At 38.0% G+C, this 15,355-nt stretch overlaps 1 protein-coding gene and 1 long non-coding RNA gene across 14 annotated transcripts in view; one reads left to right on the top strand and one right to left on the bottom strand.

Annotated features, from left to right (window-relative positions):
- Nucleotides 1-15,355, top strand: part of SPATA45 (spermatogenesis associated 45) — a 44,289-nt gene extending 28,934 nt beyond the window's left edge. For 9 of the 13 annotated variants that reach the window (XM_078078132.1, XM_078078133.1, XM_078078131.1 and 6 more), the window contains 3 exons: nucleotides 4,940-5,027; nucleotides 9,841-10,155; nucleotides 15,116-15,183. In XM_078078132.1, the coding sequence (XP_077934258.1) occupies nucleotides 9,879-10,155; nucleotides 15,116-15,135 (297 nt within the window). In that variant the 5' untranslated portion in view covers nucleotides 4,940-5,027; nucleotides 9,841-9,878 and the 3' untranslated portion in view covers nucleotides 15,136-15,183. Of the gene's footprint in view, nucleotides 1-4,939; nucleotides 5,028-8,078; nucleotides 8,231-9,840; nucleotides 10,156-15,115 lie in introns of all 13 variants that reach the window. The other 4 variants (XM_078078137.1, XM_078078138.1, XM_078078139.1 and 1 more) reach the window with 2 other exon arrangements.
- LOC144382599 (uncharacterized) lies at nucleotides 2,536-14,023 on the bottom strand. Its single transcript, XR_013449871.1, has 3 exons — nucleotides 13,482-14,023; nucleotides 4,125-4,174; nucleotides 2,536-2,645 (listed from the first exon to the last, which is right to left on the bottom strand). It is a non-coding gene; the product is annotated as an uncharacterized LOC144382599 (long non-coding RNA).

Genomic DNA, 15,355 nt, shown 5'->3' on the forward strand with positions numbered 1-15,355 from the left:
GACTATTGCAGCCAATGGATTCCTGATTTTGTAGACTTTGTTAAACCTCTGTATGCTCTTCTCCCAGAGAACCCCTACCCCGCCCCCAGCCCATTTCCTGGCCTTCAGAGACATTACCATCTTTTAAAGCCTGGAAATTAATATTGTCAACACCCCCAGCTCTAGGCTTACCTAATTTTAACAAACCTTTACATCTATACTCCCCTGAAAATAATGGCATTGCTATAAACATTCTATGACAATCTTGCCTCTCAGGTACAACCTATAGTATATTTCTCATGCCAGTTAGACCCTATAGCACTGGGTATGCCCTCATGCTTATGTGCACTGATTGTTTGGGGCTCAAAATAATGCTCACGCTAAAGCATCACATCCTGTGGTGGCCTACCCTAAACTCATGATAGCAAACCAGAGTGAATCCAGGAAAATGGGGATAGGATACCTTAGAATGTAGCCTGAAATCTTTACTGGGAGAGTAACCTTTGAGTGAGGGAAAATTGTTGGCTTAAGAATTATTCAAATTGGCTTTCTTATGTGACAAATAATTGCATTGTAAAATAATGATGGAGAATTACTGTTGGATACAACACACACATAACTTTCTGAATTAATAATCTAATCTAACCAATGTACATTTTAGAAAAACTCATAATGCTTGTGTTGGGGCTCAGGGTAGGTGACCCTAAAATATGCTATGTTGGCATCTTGATTATTTTGAATTAAAGTTACTTAAGAAACAGCCAGTGCGGGGCTCCTGGGTGACTCAGTTGTTAAGTGTCTGCCTTCAGCTCAGGTCATGGTCCCAGGGTCCTGGGATTGAGCCCCACATTGGGCTCCCTGCTCCGCAGGAAGCCTGCTTCTCCCTCTCCCACTCTCCCTACTTGTGTTCCCTCTTTCGCTGTGTCTCTCTCTGTCAAATAAATAAAATCTTAAAAAAAAAAAAAAAGAAGAAAGAAACAGCCCGTGCAAAAAGGACACACTGACCCTCCTTTGTCTCCAGAAAGCAAGAAATTAACCTCCCATGTGCATGGTTCCCTCCCTGTATCAGGATGTAGAGAGACATCCTTATCATCAGAGAGAGAATTTAGGATGAAGAAGCCTATATAAACAAACCTTGTTACTTTTACTAACTGACTACCCCCATCCAAATTGTTTAGAATTCCTTACTAGTTGAAGTTCCCAAACATAAGTTTTCTTTATCCTGTCAATTGCAATTTATCGTTTCTTTGTTTAAAAAAAGCTGCCTGCCTTAGTCATATCTGTAGGACCTCGTATGTACAAATTAAATTTGATTCTTTCCTGTTAACTGTCCATGTCAATTTAATTCTTAGACCAGCCAGAAGAAGCTTGAGGGTAGAGAAAAATTTTTTCTCCCCAACATTTGCTTTATATACTTTATGGTTTACAAGTCCCTTTATCTGTTATCTCATTTAATCCTCACAATAGCTCTGTAGTGATATCAGCCCATTTCACAGCTAAGGACACTGAAGTCCAAAGATGTAGAAATCTTCCTCCAGGTTGCACTCTAAGAAGAGAGGATTTGAATATAGCCCCAAGCCCTCAGGTGCCAGGGTTGTGCCCAACCAAGTAGGTCTCTTGATAAGCCTTTTGGATTATCTGGGAACTTTGCTAAAAAACAAACAAAAAACCCAACATCGGCAAAATACCTTCTCATCTTCAGGGGCCGCCCTGCATTAGGCTCAAGAGTTGTGTTTTTGTTTTTGTTTTTTTTACTACAGTCTCATCAGAGTTGGGTGGTCTTTTTTTGCTGACCCTTCATATAGTTCTTTAGGGAATTCATTTCTCTGGTATTGTGAACTACTTTCTTTAATACCAATCTTACTTCTTCTATCACAAATTCTTGTAAAGAGAGAAAGAAATTATGACTTTTGTATTTCTAAAATGTATTTCTGAAGATTTGTTTTTGTGGGAGGCTTCCTCTTCTGAGAAAAAAGATAAATGAATAAAATAATTCCTAAGTAAAATATGAAGTTTTAATAAAATCAATAAAAATAGCTATGATTTACTAAGTACCTACCTTAAACCTTTAAACTCTAAGCTTCATGGGGGTAGGTACCCATTTGTCCCTAGTACCCAGAACAATGCCAGGCACAGAGTACATGTTCAAGAAATATCAGTACATGTAATAAATTGATACCAGGCACAATGTAAAAATGTAATATCTCATTTAATTTACATGTATATCTCATTTAATTCCAACTCCCTCCCTACCTCCTACCACATACACACAAACATACAACTTAATGGAATAGATATCTTTATCTCAGATGAAGAAATTGATACTAAGAGAAACTGAATGATTTATTCAAGGATACATGGCTGGTTAGTAAATGGTCTCTCTACTTCCAAAATTTCTCTTAATTAGGGTTCTATGAATAGAACAAAATTGGAATGGCTTAGATCATAATGTTCCATCACCAGGGTAACATTTCAGTAGGCTGATCCAAACCAGTGGATTTCAAATAGGCTTTGGGTTGCTGCACATTAAAGGTAATTTATAATAACATACCTGTAGAAACAGTAGTATATTTTCTATATATATGCAGTTGATTCTTGTTATTGCAGTAGGTATGTTCTATAAAGTGGCCCCAAACATCGAATTATCAAATACTCAGCCACTGCTCCTAGGGGAGATACAGGGTTAGGTTCTTGTGAGCCTCTGGTCATAACATTTTTGTCAACCAATCAATACGTAACCTTATTTTATGTATATAACATTATTTAATACATACTATTGATTCATTAACATTGAACTCACAACTAACAGCATTATAACTCATGCCTGAACAAAGCTTATCTAACACATATAAGGCACATTACAGCCTTCTTGCTGCTTAGGAGCACTGGACAGCGCTTTAGCACTATACTTGGGGGGCATCCTAAAAAATAATGACACTAAATAGATCAGGAAAAGGACACTTGTTTACAGTATGAAAGCTGAAGCAAGAATGCAGAGTATCCCCTTGTTTGACCTTAGCTGGGAATATGCACATCAAGGAGACTAAAATTTTTGCTACTCTGTGCATTTCTGGGAATGATGATGAAAATGCCACAAGTATTGATTTTGAGATAACAAATTTTTATGAATAGACAATTTTGCTAATATGGACTCCATGAATAATGAAGATGTTCTCTCTGTAAATCCTTAATATTTTCAAAGCCCTTTTCTTAATTTTTGGGTTTTTTTAAGATTTTATTTTATTTTGGGCGCCTGGGGGGCTCAGACGGTTAAACGTCTGCCTTCGGCTCAGGTCATGATCTCAGGGTCCTGGGATCGAGTCCCACATCGGGCTCCCTGCTCCTTGGGAGCCTGCTTCTCCCTCTGCCTTTCTCTCTCGCTCTGTCTCTCATGAATAAATAAGTGGAATCTTTAAAAAAGAAAAAAAAAGATTTTATTTTATTTTTTTAAGTAATCTCTACAACCAATGTGGGGCTTGAACTTACAACCCTGAGATCAAGAGTCACATGCTCCACCAACTGAGCCAGCCAGGCGCCACTCAAAGCCCTTTAAAGAGCCATAGGTTGTTCACGTTACTTATCTCTGTTTAAAAGACTAAAACTGGGTGAATTAATCATAGAAGTCATCCTGTTACTATATAATACACAGAGTCAGTTTCATAGGCATGTGACCTCTGCACTAACACAGGGACCCTATGCCTAAAAGGGCCCCACAGTTGGTTTAATGCTCTGCTGTTGCCATCTTGAAATTTTCAATGAATTTTCAATAAAGGGCCCTACAATTTCATTTTTCACTGGGCCCCACAAATTATGTAGCTGATCCTGGTTGCATAGCAAGTAAACAGATCAATAACTGGAAGGACAAACAAACAAAACAAAACAAAAAATAACTGGAGGGACAAAAAATAACTGGAGGGACAAATTTCCCCAACTTATCCAATTGAACAAATCCTTTATTTCACAGTGCCTAATTGATATATTAAAGTTACCATTTATTGAGGATTGGCTATATTAGGTCATTTAATCCTTATGACACTCTGTGAGTTGGATATTATTTCCAATTAACATATAAGGAAACTGAGTGCCCAGAGAAGGTCACTTAACTAAGGTCATACAGTTATTTTGTATGACATATAAAAACATACCTTGTTTTCTTTTCTTTTCCTTTAGTCATGTCCCAATTTGATTTCAACCCCTAGAGAGGATAAACAGTAAAAGTGTTAGAGAGGATATAATTCAAAAAGTTTAAATTCTGATAAATTAGTATCTCTAGTAAAAGTAAGTTGAAACTGATGACAACAATCAGGTATTTAAACTATTTGAATAAAACCATATTTTGTTTCCACTACACTGGATAATAATTGGTGATTGGAATAGAGTTAGCTTTGTTGAGGCCAATTTAATTCTTTAGTGTTAATTGAGTGTGTAAAATATTTTGTCTTCCTTCAATTTAAACTTGCTAGATCCAATGCTGAAAAGGCATCTTTTCTCTTTTCATGTCTGCAATTGACATCTTGTCTAAAGAGAAAGTTTACTTAAATCATTTGAATACCAAGGGATCATTTTCTGGTGGGTTGTGTATTATCTTTTATATTTGTGAGCAAATATTACTGGATTTATATATTTAAGAAGGTCAATTTTTCAATTGCTTTTTATTGGGCTCCTACATTATATGAGCTTGAACTCCAATTTTATTGTGAAAGATATGCTGCCTAAGCTTGAGGATTTTTCAGGGAGATAGGAAACAGAAATGGGAAATGGAAACGATGTGCCTGCCAGAGGTGGGAAAATGAAACTGCAGTTCAAGAAAAAATTGTTTTCTTCTCATATACTTTACCTTAAAAAAAAAAAAAAATTCTCTTATGCTATTAAAATTCCTAGAAACAAAATAAGGATAAGAGATTTAGATCCCATCTGACATGTTGGATTAAAGGAAAATAGCTTTTCTTGTTTTTCCCAGTCCTAAAATTTTGGGAGCAGACCTAAGCTCAACCTTCACCGGGGAGCCAAGCCCAGCCAGACCTTCAAGCCAGAAGCCAAGTTCTCAGGTGAGCCCAGCCCAGCTCAATCCACCACTGAGCATGAGAATAAATGTTTATTGTTGTATGCTGTTGCGTTTTGCAGCATTATTGTGGCAATAACTGCCTGAGACAATTCTTTACCATCTTTCAGAAAATTCTAGTCTTCCTTGGGCTTTGGACAGGGGGAGGGGGAAAAAAGTTCAAATTCCATTCTCCCTTAAACCATTTCCTTTTGTTTAGGGACAACTATTTTCTGCAAGTACAAACACATGTAAGATTTATGTGTTAGCCAGAGAACTTTGAAACATACCTCTTCTCCTTTTGTGTATCCAGGAATGACAAACGATGACTCTGGCAGGTTTCCTAAAATAGTGTGTGTTTGCGTGATTTTTGTCACTTCAGTGTGTTTCAAAGTGTATTGTTCAAAGTGTAAGCAACCTACAAGTCTAACAATAAATGGACTAATCAAATATATTATTTTAAGTCCATATGAAAGACTACCACACTGTCATCAAATATTTCATTTTTATTATGAATGACATATATGTAATGGCATGAAAAATTCTCATGATATAATAGTGAGTGAATAGGAGTCAAGATTTATAAGTAATATACTTTTCATTCATTCAACAAATATTTATTAACCACCTGATATGCATTAGGCAATGTGCTAGGTGCTGATTCCAATTTTATTTAACAGTTTTATTGAGATGTAATTAACATACGATAGACTGTGCATGTTTAAAGTACAATCTTGTAAACTTTGACATATATATACACCCATGAAACCATCACCACAATCAAAATAATGAACATAGTCATCACCCCCAAAAGTTTACTCATGTCCCTTTATAACCCCTGTCTGCTGCCCTTGTCCTCAACCCCTTCCCATTCCCAGGCAAACACTGATCTGCTGTCCCAGTAGAGTAGTTCACATTTCCTAGCATTTTACATGAAGGGAATCATATAGTATATATTCTTTCTTGTCTGGATTTTTTTTTCACTCAGCATAATTACATTGAGATTCATCCATGTTATAGTGTGTAGCAATAATATATTCTTTTTTTATAACTGAGTAGTGTCCATTGTGTGGATATACGATAATTTGTTTATCCATTCAACTGTTGATGGATATTTGGGTTGGTAGAACTTATTGGCTCATAAAAATAAAGCTGTGATGAACATTCATATATAAATTTTCTTGTGTACAAATAGTTTCTTCATACACTTGTATAGAGACTTTCACTTTTGTTGGGTAAATACTCCGGACTAGAACGTATGGCAGATAAATGTTTAACTTTTTTTTTTTTTTTTAAAGATTTTATTTATTTATTTGACAGAGAGAGAGACAGCGAGAGCAGGAACACAGCAGGGGGAGTGGGAGAGGGAGAAGCAGGCTTCCCGCAGAGCAGGGAGCCCGATGTGGGGCTCGATCCCAGGACCCTGGGATCATGACCTGAGCCGAAGGCAGACGCTTAACGACTGAGCCACCCAGGCGCCCAATGTTTAACTTTTTATTTATTTATTTTTATTTTTTTTTAAAGATTTTATTTATTTATTTGAGAGAGAGAGAATGAGAGACAGAGAGCATGAGAGGGAGGAGGGTCAGAGGGAGAAGCAGACTCCCTGCCGAGCAGGGAGCCTGATGCGGGACTCGACCCTGGGACTCCAGGATCATGACCTGAGCCAAAGGCAGTCGCTTAACCAACTGAGCCACCCAGGCGCCCCCCAATGTTTAACTTTTTAACTACCGCACTGTTTTCCAAACAGTTGTACCATTTTACAACCTCACTAGCAGTGTCTGAGAGTTCCAGTCCTCTACATCTTCACCAGCACTTGATTTGGTCGATCTTTTTAATTTCAGCCATTCTACTGATAGGCAGTATCTCACTGTAGTATTGATTTACATTTCCCTAATGATTGATGATGCTGAGCATCTCTCTGTGTGCTGACTTTACCATCTGTATAACTTCTTTACCGCATTGAAAATATAATTTCTCTGTTTTATGGCTTCTATTGTTCCTTTTTGAAAAGTCAGCTGTTAGTTTAACTGCCCTTCCTTTTATTCTCTCATTGCTTATAAGATTTCCTTTTTTTCCAAATTCCACTATAATTTAAATGTGGATTAAAAAAAAATCTAGGGGTGCCTGGGTGGCTCAGTTGTTAAGCGTCTGCCTTCGGCTCAGGTCATGATCCCAGGGTGCTGGGATCGAGCCCCGCATCGGGTTCCCTGCTCAGCGGGAAGCCTGCTTCTCCCTCTCCCACTCCCCTGCTTGTGTTCCTGCTCTTGCTACCTCTCTCTCTCTGTCAAATAAATAAAATCTTTAAAAAAAGTAAAATAAAATAAAATAAAATAATAAAATAAAATCTTGACTGCTATTCTTTAAGCTTCTTGAGTCTCTGGAGTGGTATCATTTGTCAGTTCTGGATATTTCTCAAACATCTTTTTAAATCTTGTCTCTGCCTCATTTTTGTTCTCTGGATTTCCCATCTCCTGTAGGTTTGACCTTCTCACTGTGTCCTCCACATATTTAGCTTTTTCATACTTTTTGTCCTTTTTTGTCCTTCTATGCTGCATTCAGGATAATGACTTCTGATTTATCTCCCAGTCCTCTAATTATCTCTTCATCTGAATCCGTATCTGCTGCTAAACCTATATGAAGTGTTATTTAATAACATTTTCTCATTTCTAGAAATTCTTTTTGGCTTCTTGTTTCCTGAAGATAGCTGCAAACTTATTTTCTCGTTTCTTTAGATGTAGTCTGTGTAATTGTTCTATAATTCATCTGATGCTTCTCCCGTATGTAGATTTCATGGTTTTGTTACTGTTGTTCTCACTTTATGATGCCTCATCTACCCTTGTGCTTGATTGCTTATCCTTGGCTGTGTGCTCTTTGTTGTCTTTGAAAAAGTATTGGGGATTCCCCGAGGCCTAGGATGAAGTTCTTCCAGAAAAGATTTGAGTTTGCTTCTGTCAGTCACTTGGATGTACTCCCAGCCTGGAACCCCTTTAGCTAAATTCTTGTTACCACCCTTGCTTCACAGCTTGATGTTTCTTGCACCATTCTTGCTTTTCAGCTTGACATTTCTTGTAACCGCCCTAGCTTTGAATTTGGGTTGAAAATCAATGTGAGAGTCAGGAAGCACTTACAACTTTTCATGGAGGGATTTTCCCCCAGAGCTGTGCCTAGTGCTAAAGCAACATTCTTCCTGCAAGTTCGTGATGGAATGTGAGTTTATTTCTTATTCACTCTCACCCTGAGGGGGTAGCCCTTTGGATGCCAACTTAATATGGAAAAGGTCTACTTTAGGGTCTCCACTGTGCATAGGCTTTGAGCTTTGATTTTTCTGTCCCTTGCCCTCTAGGCTAGCAAAATGACTTCTTTAACCTCCAGGATTAGAAAATGTCCTCAGGCAAGCGCAGGTTCTGTCTACCTCTCTATGTCCTTGTTCTTGCTTTCCTTCATTTTGGACCTGATATTTTCTAACTCTCTTATCATTTCATTATTAACAAATTAAAAAAAAATTTTCCCCAGAATTTTTAGTAGTTTTCACTGGGAGTTATGTCTGAATAATCGAGTCCACCATAGTCACTTAAAAGAAAGTTCTGTTCATCGATATAAAATGTTTATGTGAGATTGTTTTTTTAATGTCTGAGAGTAGCCTTTGTGTGTAGAAAGGACTATATAGTTACTTGGATTTCAAATTAATATTGATTTTATAAAATTAAAACATTAAAAACCTTTCTGTCAGCCTTTGATTTCAACATATAATTCTTATATTCTATCTATAAATTGAGTTATTTTTATATATAGAATATCCTCATTTTCTCTGAAATTAATGTTCAGTTAACCAAGTTGAAAAGACTAAACACCTCTAAGTAATTAGTCCATTTACAAACTTAGTTAATGCTTTAAATATTTAAATATTTTAAACTTCCTTTGTAAATTGAACATATTTGATTTTTAAGCACTCATATGTCTGAAAAGACAAATTGATAGTCCTAACAAGCAAAATCTTCCTAAATACTTAACATTTTACGTTTTTAAGTTTATGTTCTGCCATAGCCATTTTAATGTCTTTTTCTGTACTTTTTATAATAAAATCCCTTTGGATATTTATTGGGAAAGAAACATCCAAAATGTTAATTTGGTTGTCTCTGGATCAAGAGTGATTTTAGTGGGGCGCCTGGGTGGCTCAGTCATTAAGCGTTTGCCTTCAGCTCAGGTCATGATCCCAGGGTCCTGGGATGGAACCCCACATAGGGCTCCCTGCTCCTTGGGAAGCCTGCTTCTCCCTCTCCCACTCCCCCTGCCTGTGTTCCCTCTCTCGTTGTGTCTCTGTCAAATAAATAAATAAAATCTTTAAAAAAAAAAGAGAGTGATTTTAGCTTGTCTACCTTATGCTTTTATGCATTTTCTTAATTTTCTACAATGAATATGTATTAGTCATATTACAATACGCTTTAAGGGACTCTCATTGTCCCTTAAAGCAAGAATCAATACATAGCGTTAGTTTCAAAAACAAAATATATTCTCTTACTAAAATCCTCTTTTTTCTTCTTTTATTTACTTAAATTCAATTAGCCAACATATAGTACATCATTAGTTTTTGATGTAGTGTTCAATGTAAAATCCTCTTTTTATGATTTTTTTTTTTTCCTGAAGAAACATCAAAAACCAAAAAGATCTTCGGAAACAATAATAAAAATGGAGTGAGATATGGAGTGAGGGGCACAGCACAGCGGTAGTGGTATTTTACAGGAGGAGAAAGAGGAACTGACTGAAGACTGGCCGCTAGGTCAAGCAACCACTGATAGTATTTTGTCATTTGTTTGCAGGACAGTAAGAATCACTTGATGACTGGTTTGTCAGCATAATGACTTCTATGAACAGAACCAGTGAAATAATTACAAAGCTCAAAGAAAGCGAACAATGTCTCCTGAAGGAGATAAATGAAAAGCGTGAATCCAACTGCCTTGTGGAAAGAAGCAATCAAGTCAGTTTACTGAGAGTTCAAAAGAGGCATTTCAGTGGTGCCTATATGCCCTCAACTCACACCCAAATCAAAGAATATGTTCCTGATAGTGGCAGGAGCTCCTGGCTCACACTGAGTCTCCTTGCTCACACGGAGAAAAAGCACTTTCCTGCAAAAAGTAAGTTGTTGTGGTAGGATTCCCACCCAATTGACAGGAGGGATTTATAAGTAAACTTGGGGAGAATTTCTGGGGTTGAGAGAGTTTCAGGAAGTATCTCTCTGGGATAGTTTAAAGGAAATCTGTCTGAAGTAAAAAGCATCAGTAAACAAGGTTCTTTGATATAAGATCTACTAGAGATCAGAGATTCTCAGTTTCTTGTGCTTAGAGAATCCCAAACTCCACCTCCAGACTGACTCATTCAGTAGGCTCTCCTTTGGTCCCCAGAATCTGCATTTTTCAGCAGGCTAAGGAGATGCTGATGCTGATGGCCTGAGAACCATATTTAGAGAAAAGCCGTTGTAGATAATTATAAGAGACCACAAAAACTCCAGAGACCTCCTCTCACCAATTTCTGTTGCCTATGCAAAAATTTCACATGCAAAATTGAGATACAATAGAAACTATTTTGATGACAAATATCAAACAAGAAGCCCTGAGTCACAATAATAAAGTGTGGAAGGAGGTTGGCATGGGGGTTTGTGGTGGTAGTGATATTATTTTGCAGGAGGAGGAAGAGAAAGGGTAACTACTATTGATTGGGAACACTTGTTCCTAAGTCAAGATAAGCAACTGATGGCATTTTGTCATTTATGTAAAAAGAAAAAAGAGTGTAATTGTATTAAATACAAACAACACATGATTAAGTTAGATCAGAAACAAAAGAATCACTATTTTATTTTATTTTATTTATTTATTTGTAAGATTTTATTCATTTATTTGACAGAGAGAGAGAGAGCGCGAGAGCAGGAACACAAGCAGGGGGAGCGAGGGAGAGGGAGAAGCGGGCTCCCTGCTCAGCAGGGAGCCCGATGTGGGGCTCAATCCCAGGACCCTGGGATCATGACCTGAGCTGAAGGCAGACGCTTAACGACTGAGCCATCCAGGCGCCCCAAGAATCACTATTTTAGAGATTTAACTTCAAAAAGATTAACTTGATGAAGGAGTTGTGACTTTTCATTTGCCCCAAGCTCTTAGTAAATGGGATAGAGAGGTGATACAGTGTGGCATGGGAAACTGAGATTCTCCATTGTGCTTCAAAGTTAATCTGTAACAGCCATGTGTTTATTTTACTCAAAAAATAACTCTTTACAAGGAGGAGTGCATCTAGTGTTCTAATTCTAAGTGGATCTGCACAATCTTTTATTCTGCTTGAATTACTTGGAACTAGATGAGGTAAGCCACAACTAGTAGGTTAATTCTCACAAGTTTAATGGTGGTTGGTAATATCCACCTTCTATGACAAACATAGTTTACCACTTTACGTGAATACATATGGTTTTCTACAAAACAGAGTCTAACAAACATAATTTCCATAGCCAACATTAATGATATCGAGGTTATAAACCAACAATTCTGGAACATTGAAACAAACCTTTAAATATTGCAGAAAAGCTCTTTGTTTCTTTTAAGTAAGCAGACTCAAACAGAAATTCAATTTTATGATGATGAGATACAGAATAAGCATAGACCTAATTTTTTTTTTTAAGATTTTTATTTATTTATTTGAGAGAGAGAATGAGAGAGAGCATGAGAGGGAGGAGGGGCAGAGGGAGAAGCAGACTCCCCGCTGAGCAGGGAGCCTGACGTGGGACTCGATCCCAGGACTCCAGGATCATGACCTGAGCTGAAGGCAGTTGCTTAACCAACTGAGCCACCCAGACGCACAGCATAGACCTAATTTAAAGGTTATGGTAATTGGCATGTAAATACATGCTTTTTCTTTTTTAGTCTAAGTTGGTAGTTCTGAAAGGGTGGTCTGGGGAACCCCTGTGTATTCAGGTCTTTTCAGGGACCCACAGGGTCAAAGCTATTTTCATAATAATGCTGAGATATTACTTACCTTTTATACTCTCATGGGAGTACAATAGAGTTTTCCAGAAGCAGTATAATATGCAATCACATCATTTTTCTGACCATTAAATGGAATGTTGACTTGTATTCTTGAGCTTTAAATTTTTTCTCCATTTAAATTTCTAATGTGGTAAATATTGAGAGGTACAACACACATGAACAAAACTTTGATAGGGTTTTTATTTATTTATTTTTTTATTTTTTTAAAGATTTTATTTATTTGACAGAGAGAGACACAGTGAGAGAGGGAACACAAGCAGGGGGACTGGGAGAGGGAGAAGCAGGCTTCCCGCTGAGCGGGGAGCCCGATGCGGGGCTCGATCCCAGGACCCTGGGATCATGACCTGAGCCGAAGGCAGACGTTTAACGACTGAGCCACCCAGGCGCCCCTGATAGGGTTTTTAATAATTTTTAAGAATATAATGGATCTTGAGACCAAAAAGCTTGAGAACCACCTGTTTGAACAAATGGTAGGTAATTATTGACCCAGTACTGTGTATTCTCAAAAGCTCATTAGAATTTTTTCCCCATTAATCTCTACTTGAAACTTAAGGTCTCTGGTTTCAACTTTAGATAAATAAGAGATATTGGGGGCTTTTTTTTTTTCCCCCCACAAGTAGAAAGTATGTGGGTATAGAGAAGGGTGCTGACATTTTTTTGAGTGTCTACTTTATTCTGAATACTGTAGAGGCTTGAAAAAACAATAATATCCTTCTATTCCTCAGTTTATATCAATTGAGAGACGGATGGAGGTAAAAATTGGCTTTGTCACTTTGTCACTGGAAAACTATCTATACTGGAGAAATTGGCTTAAAATCAGTGAAAGTTAAACTCAGCCCAAAAGAGAACTTACCACATTCCAAACCAAAAGTTCAGCCCCACCACACTAGACTGAGAACAGATATGAGAGAATACCTCCTCCCCCAGGAGGCCAGAAAAAAAATCCTCATTTGTAAAAATAAGGAGATGGGACATTCCTTATAAAATTTGATGAACATATTACTCCAGTAAACCATCAACAAATATGTATTGAGTTGAATGATAAACATCATTAACTGTAAAATCACATCCTTTTTCTGTAAGATGGTCCACTTCTCATCACCTACACTTAGTTTTTAGGTGATCTCAATGAGACAGATTGCTGGTCTTCAACTGTTACAGAACTTGAAAATCTCATCTCTATCCTGCACATTTCTATTTCCGGCCCTGACCTTTCTCCTGAGTTGGAGACACCCATCTTGTAACACCAGACCTGGCTACAGTGTTTGTCACTCCCTATGCTCCTTGATGGTGTCTGTTTTTTCACTGCTTTATCCATTCCGTTCCTAGAATGGTGTCTGGCATTAATTAGGCACTCAGAAAATATTCATTTGATGACTGAATAAATACTGGGACATAGAATGTATTTTTCCAGAAGTAATGGTAAATCTTACCTCATTCCTCTCGAGACCAGTAGCTGTGCCCTTGGGCGATGGCTCACAAACCTAGAGTTTCCCATGGCACATTTGTTGTTGCAGAATAATCTTTAGAAATAGAAGAGGATAATAAGAAGGTACATTTTGCTGGATATATACAGTAAGAATTAGAAAACGCTCTTTTCCTTCGTACATACCTATGTTAGAGGAAGAAGCACATTCATTCGGCAAATTTTTATGGCACTGTTCTCTGCTTGGCAGTACAGTGATAGATAAAACCCCTGCCTCATAAAACTTAGATTTCAGTGGGTACTTGAGTGGATAGAGGCAGGGAATTTATAAGTGGGTAAGTGATATGGAGGAACATAAAGCAGCAGGATGGGAGTGAAGAGGAAGTGCCGGGTAGGGGTTGCACTGCTGCTCATAGAGCTATGTGGTTAGCATCAGGAGATGTGGGGCAACCCAGAACTCCTGGCTTCCTTTTTTCCCCATTATTTTTATTTTATTATTTTTTTCATCATGATAAGTATACTCTTTAATCCCCATCACCTATTTGAAGCATCCCCCCACCACTGGTATCCATATCGTATGACTCTATAGTTGAGTCTGTTTCTTGGTTTGTCTCTCTCTCAGAACTCCTGGCTTCTTGAGGTAGCCCAAGTAAACAGGGATAAAGAACAGAATGAGGGGGCGCCTGGGTGGCTCAATCATTAAGCGTCTGCCTTCGGTGCAGGTCATGGTCCCAGGGTCCTGGGATGGAGCCCCGCATCGGGCTCCCTGCTCCCTCTCCCACTCCCCCTGCTTGTGTTCCCTCTCTCGCTGTGTCTCTGTCAAATAAATAAATAAAATCTTTAAAAAAAAAAAAGAACAGAATGAGATTAGTCTTAATGGTCTCAAGTAGTGGTGAGGCCATGAGTGTTAAAGCTGAGAATGGTTGGGACTTTGCTAAGAGTGCTTGGGGTTCTGGGGACTCCTCTTTGCTTCTATCAGTAGGGATATAAAGACCAGGGAACAGGTTTTCTTAGCTGGAGATCTCCAAGCTCTCTTCTCAGTCTTCCACTTGGAGATGTGGAGGCCCAAAGAGGGGCATACTAGCCTTAAAAACAGAAGATGCAGGTATCTTAGTTCAGGCTGTTAGTTTACAACAGATGGGATGGCTGAAACAACATTTATTTCTCACAGTTCTGGAGGCTGGAATTCTGAGATTGGGGTGCCAAAATGGTCGGGTTCTTGACGAATGCCCTCTTCCTGGCTTAGAGAGGGCTGTTTTCTTGCTGTGTTGTCACACGGCAGAAAGAGCTAGCTAGCTCTCTGGCCTCTTCTTCTAAGGGCACTAATCCCATTTATGAGAACTCCACCCTCATGACTTAATTATCTCCCAAAAGCCCCAGCTCTTGACACCATCACACTCTCATTAGGGTTTCAACATAAGAATTTGGGGTGATGGGGGGGGCATAAACATTCAGTCCATTGCACTTGGGTTCAAGTTCTACTTCTGCCATTGACTAATGTCATGCGCTTAGTCATTTAATGTTTCTAAGCCTTCCTTTCTGTATCTGTGAAGCAGTACTCATCCTCTCTGCCTTTAGGGTTATTCTGGAACTATGAAATGTATTATACGTTATCAATAACTACTTCTTTTTATTTTTCAGATAATGCCATATTTGGATAAAGTGCATCTCCAGAGACACAAAGAAATATAATCTCTTTGATCCTTCAATGTCTGTCTTATTTACAAATATTAATTATAAAAGAAGCAAAAAAAATTATTCACTGGATCACCAAGAAAACATTTTATTGTCACATAAAACATATCTTTATTCATTCCAAACCATTATTTAGACTTGGGATGTTCTGGAAAGGTTTTGAGTGATTAAAGATAGTTTCAAAGA

This window comes from Halichoerus grypus, chromosome 7 (genome assembly GCF_964656455.1).
Source record: "Halichoerus grypus chromosome 7, mHalGry1.hap1.1, whole genome shotgun sequence".
In the NCBI taxonomy this organism is placed as follows: domain Eukaryota; kingdom Metazoa; phylum Chordata; class Mammalia; order Carnivora; family Phocidae; genus Halichoerus; species Halichoerus grypus.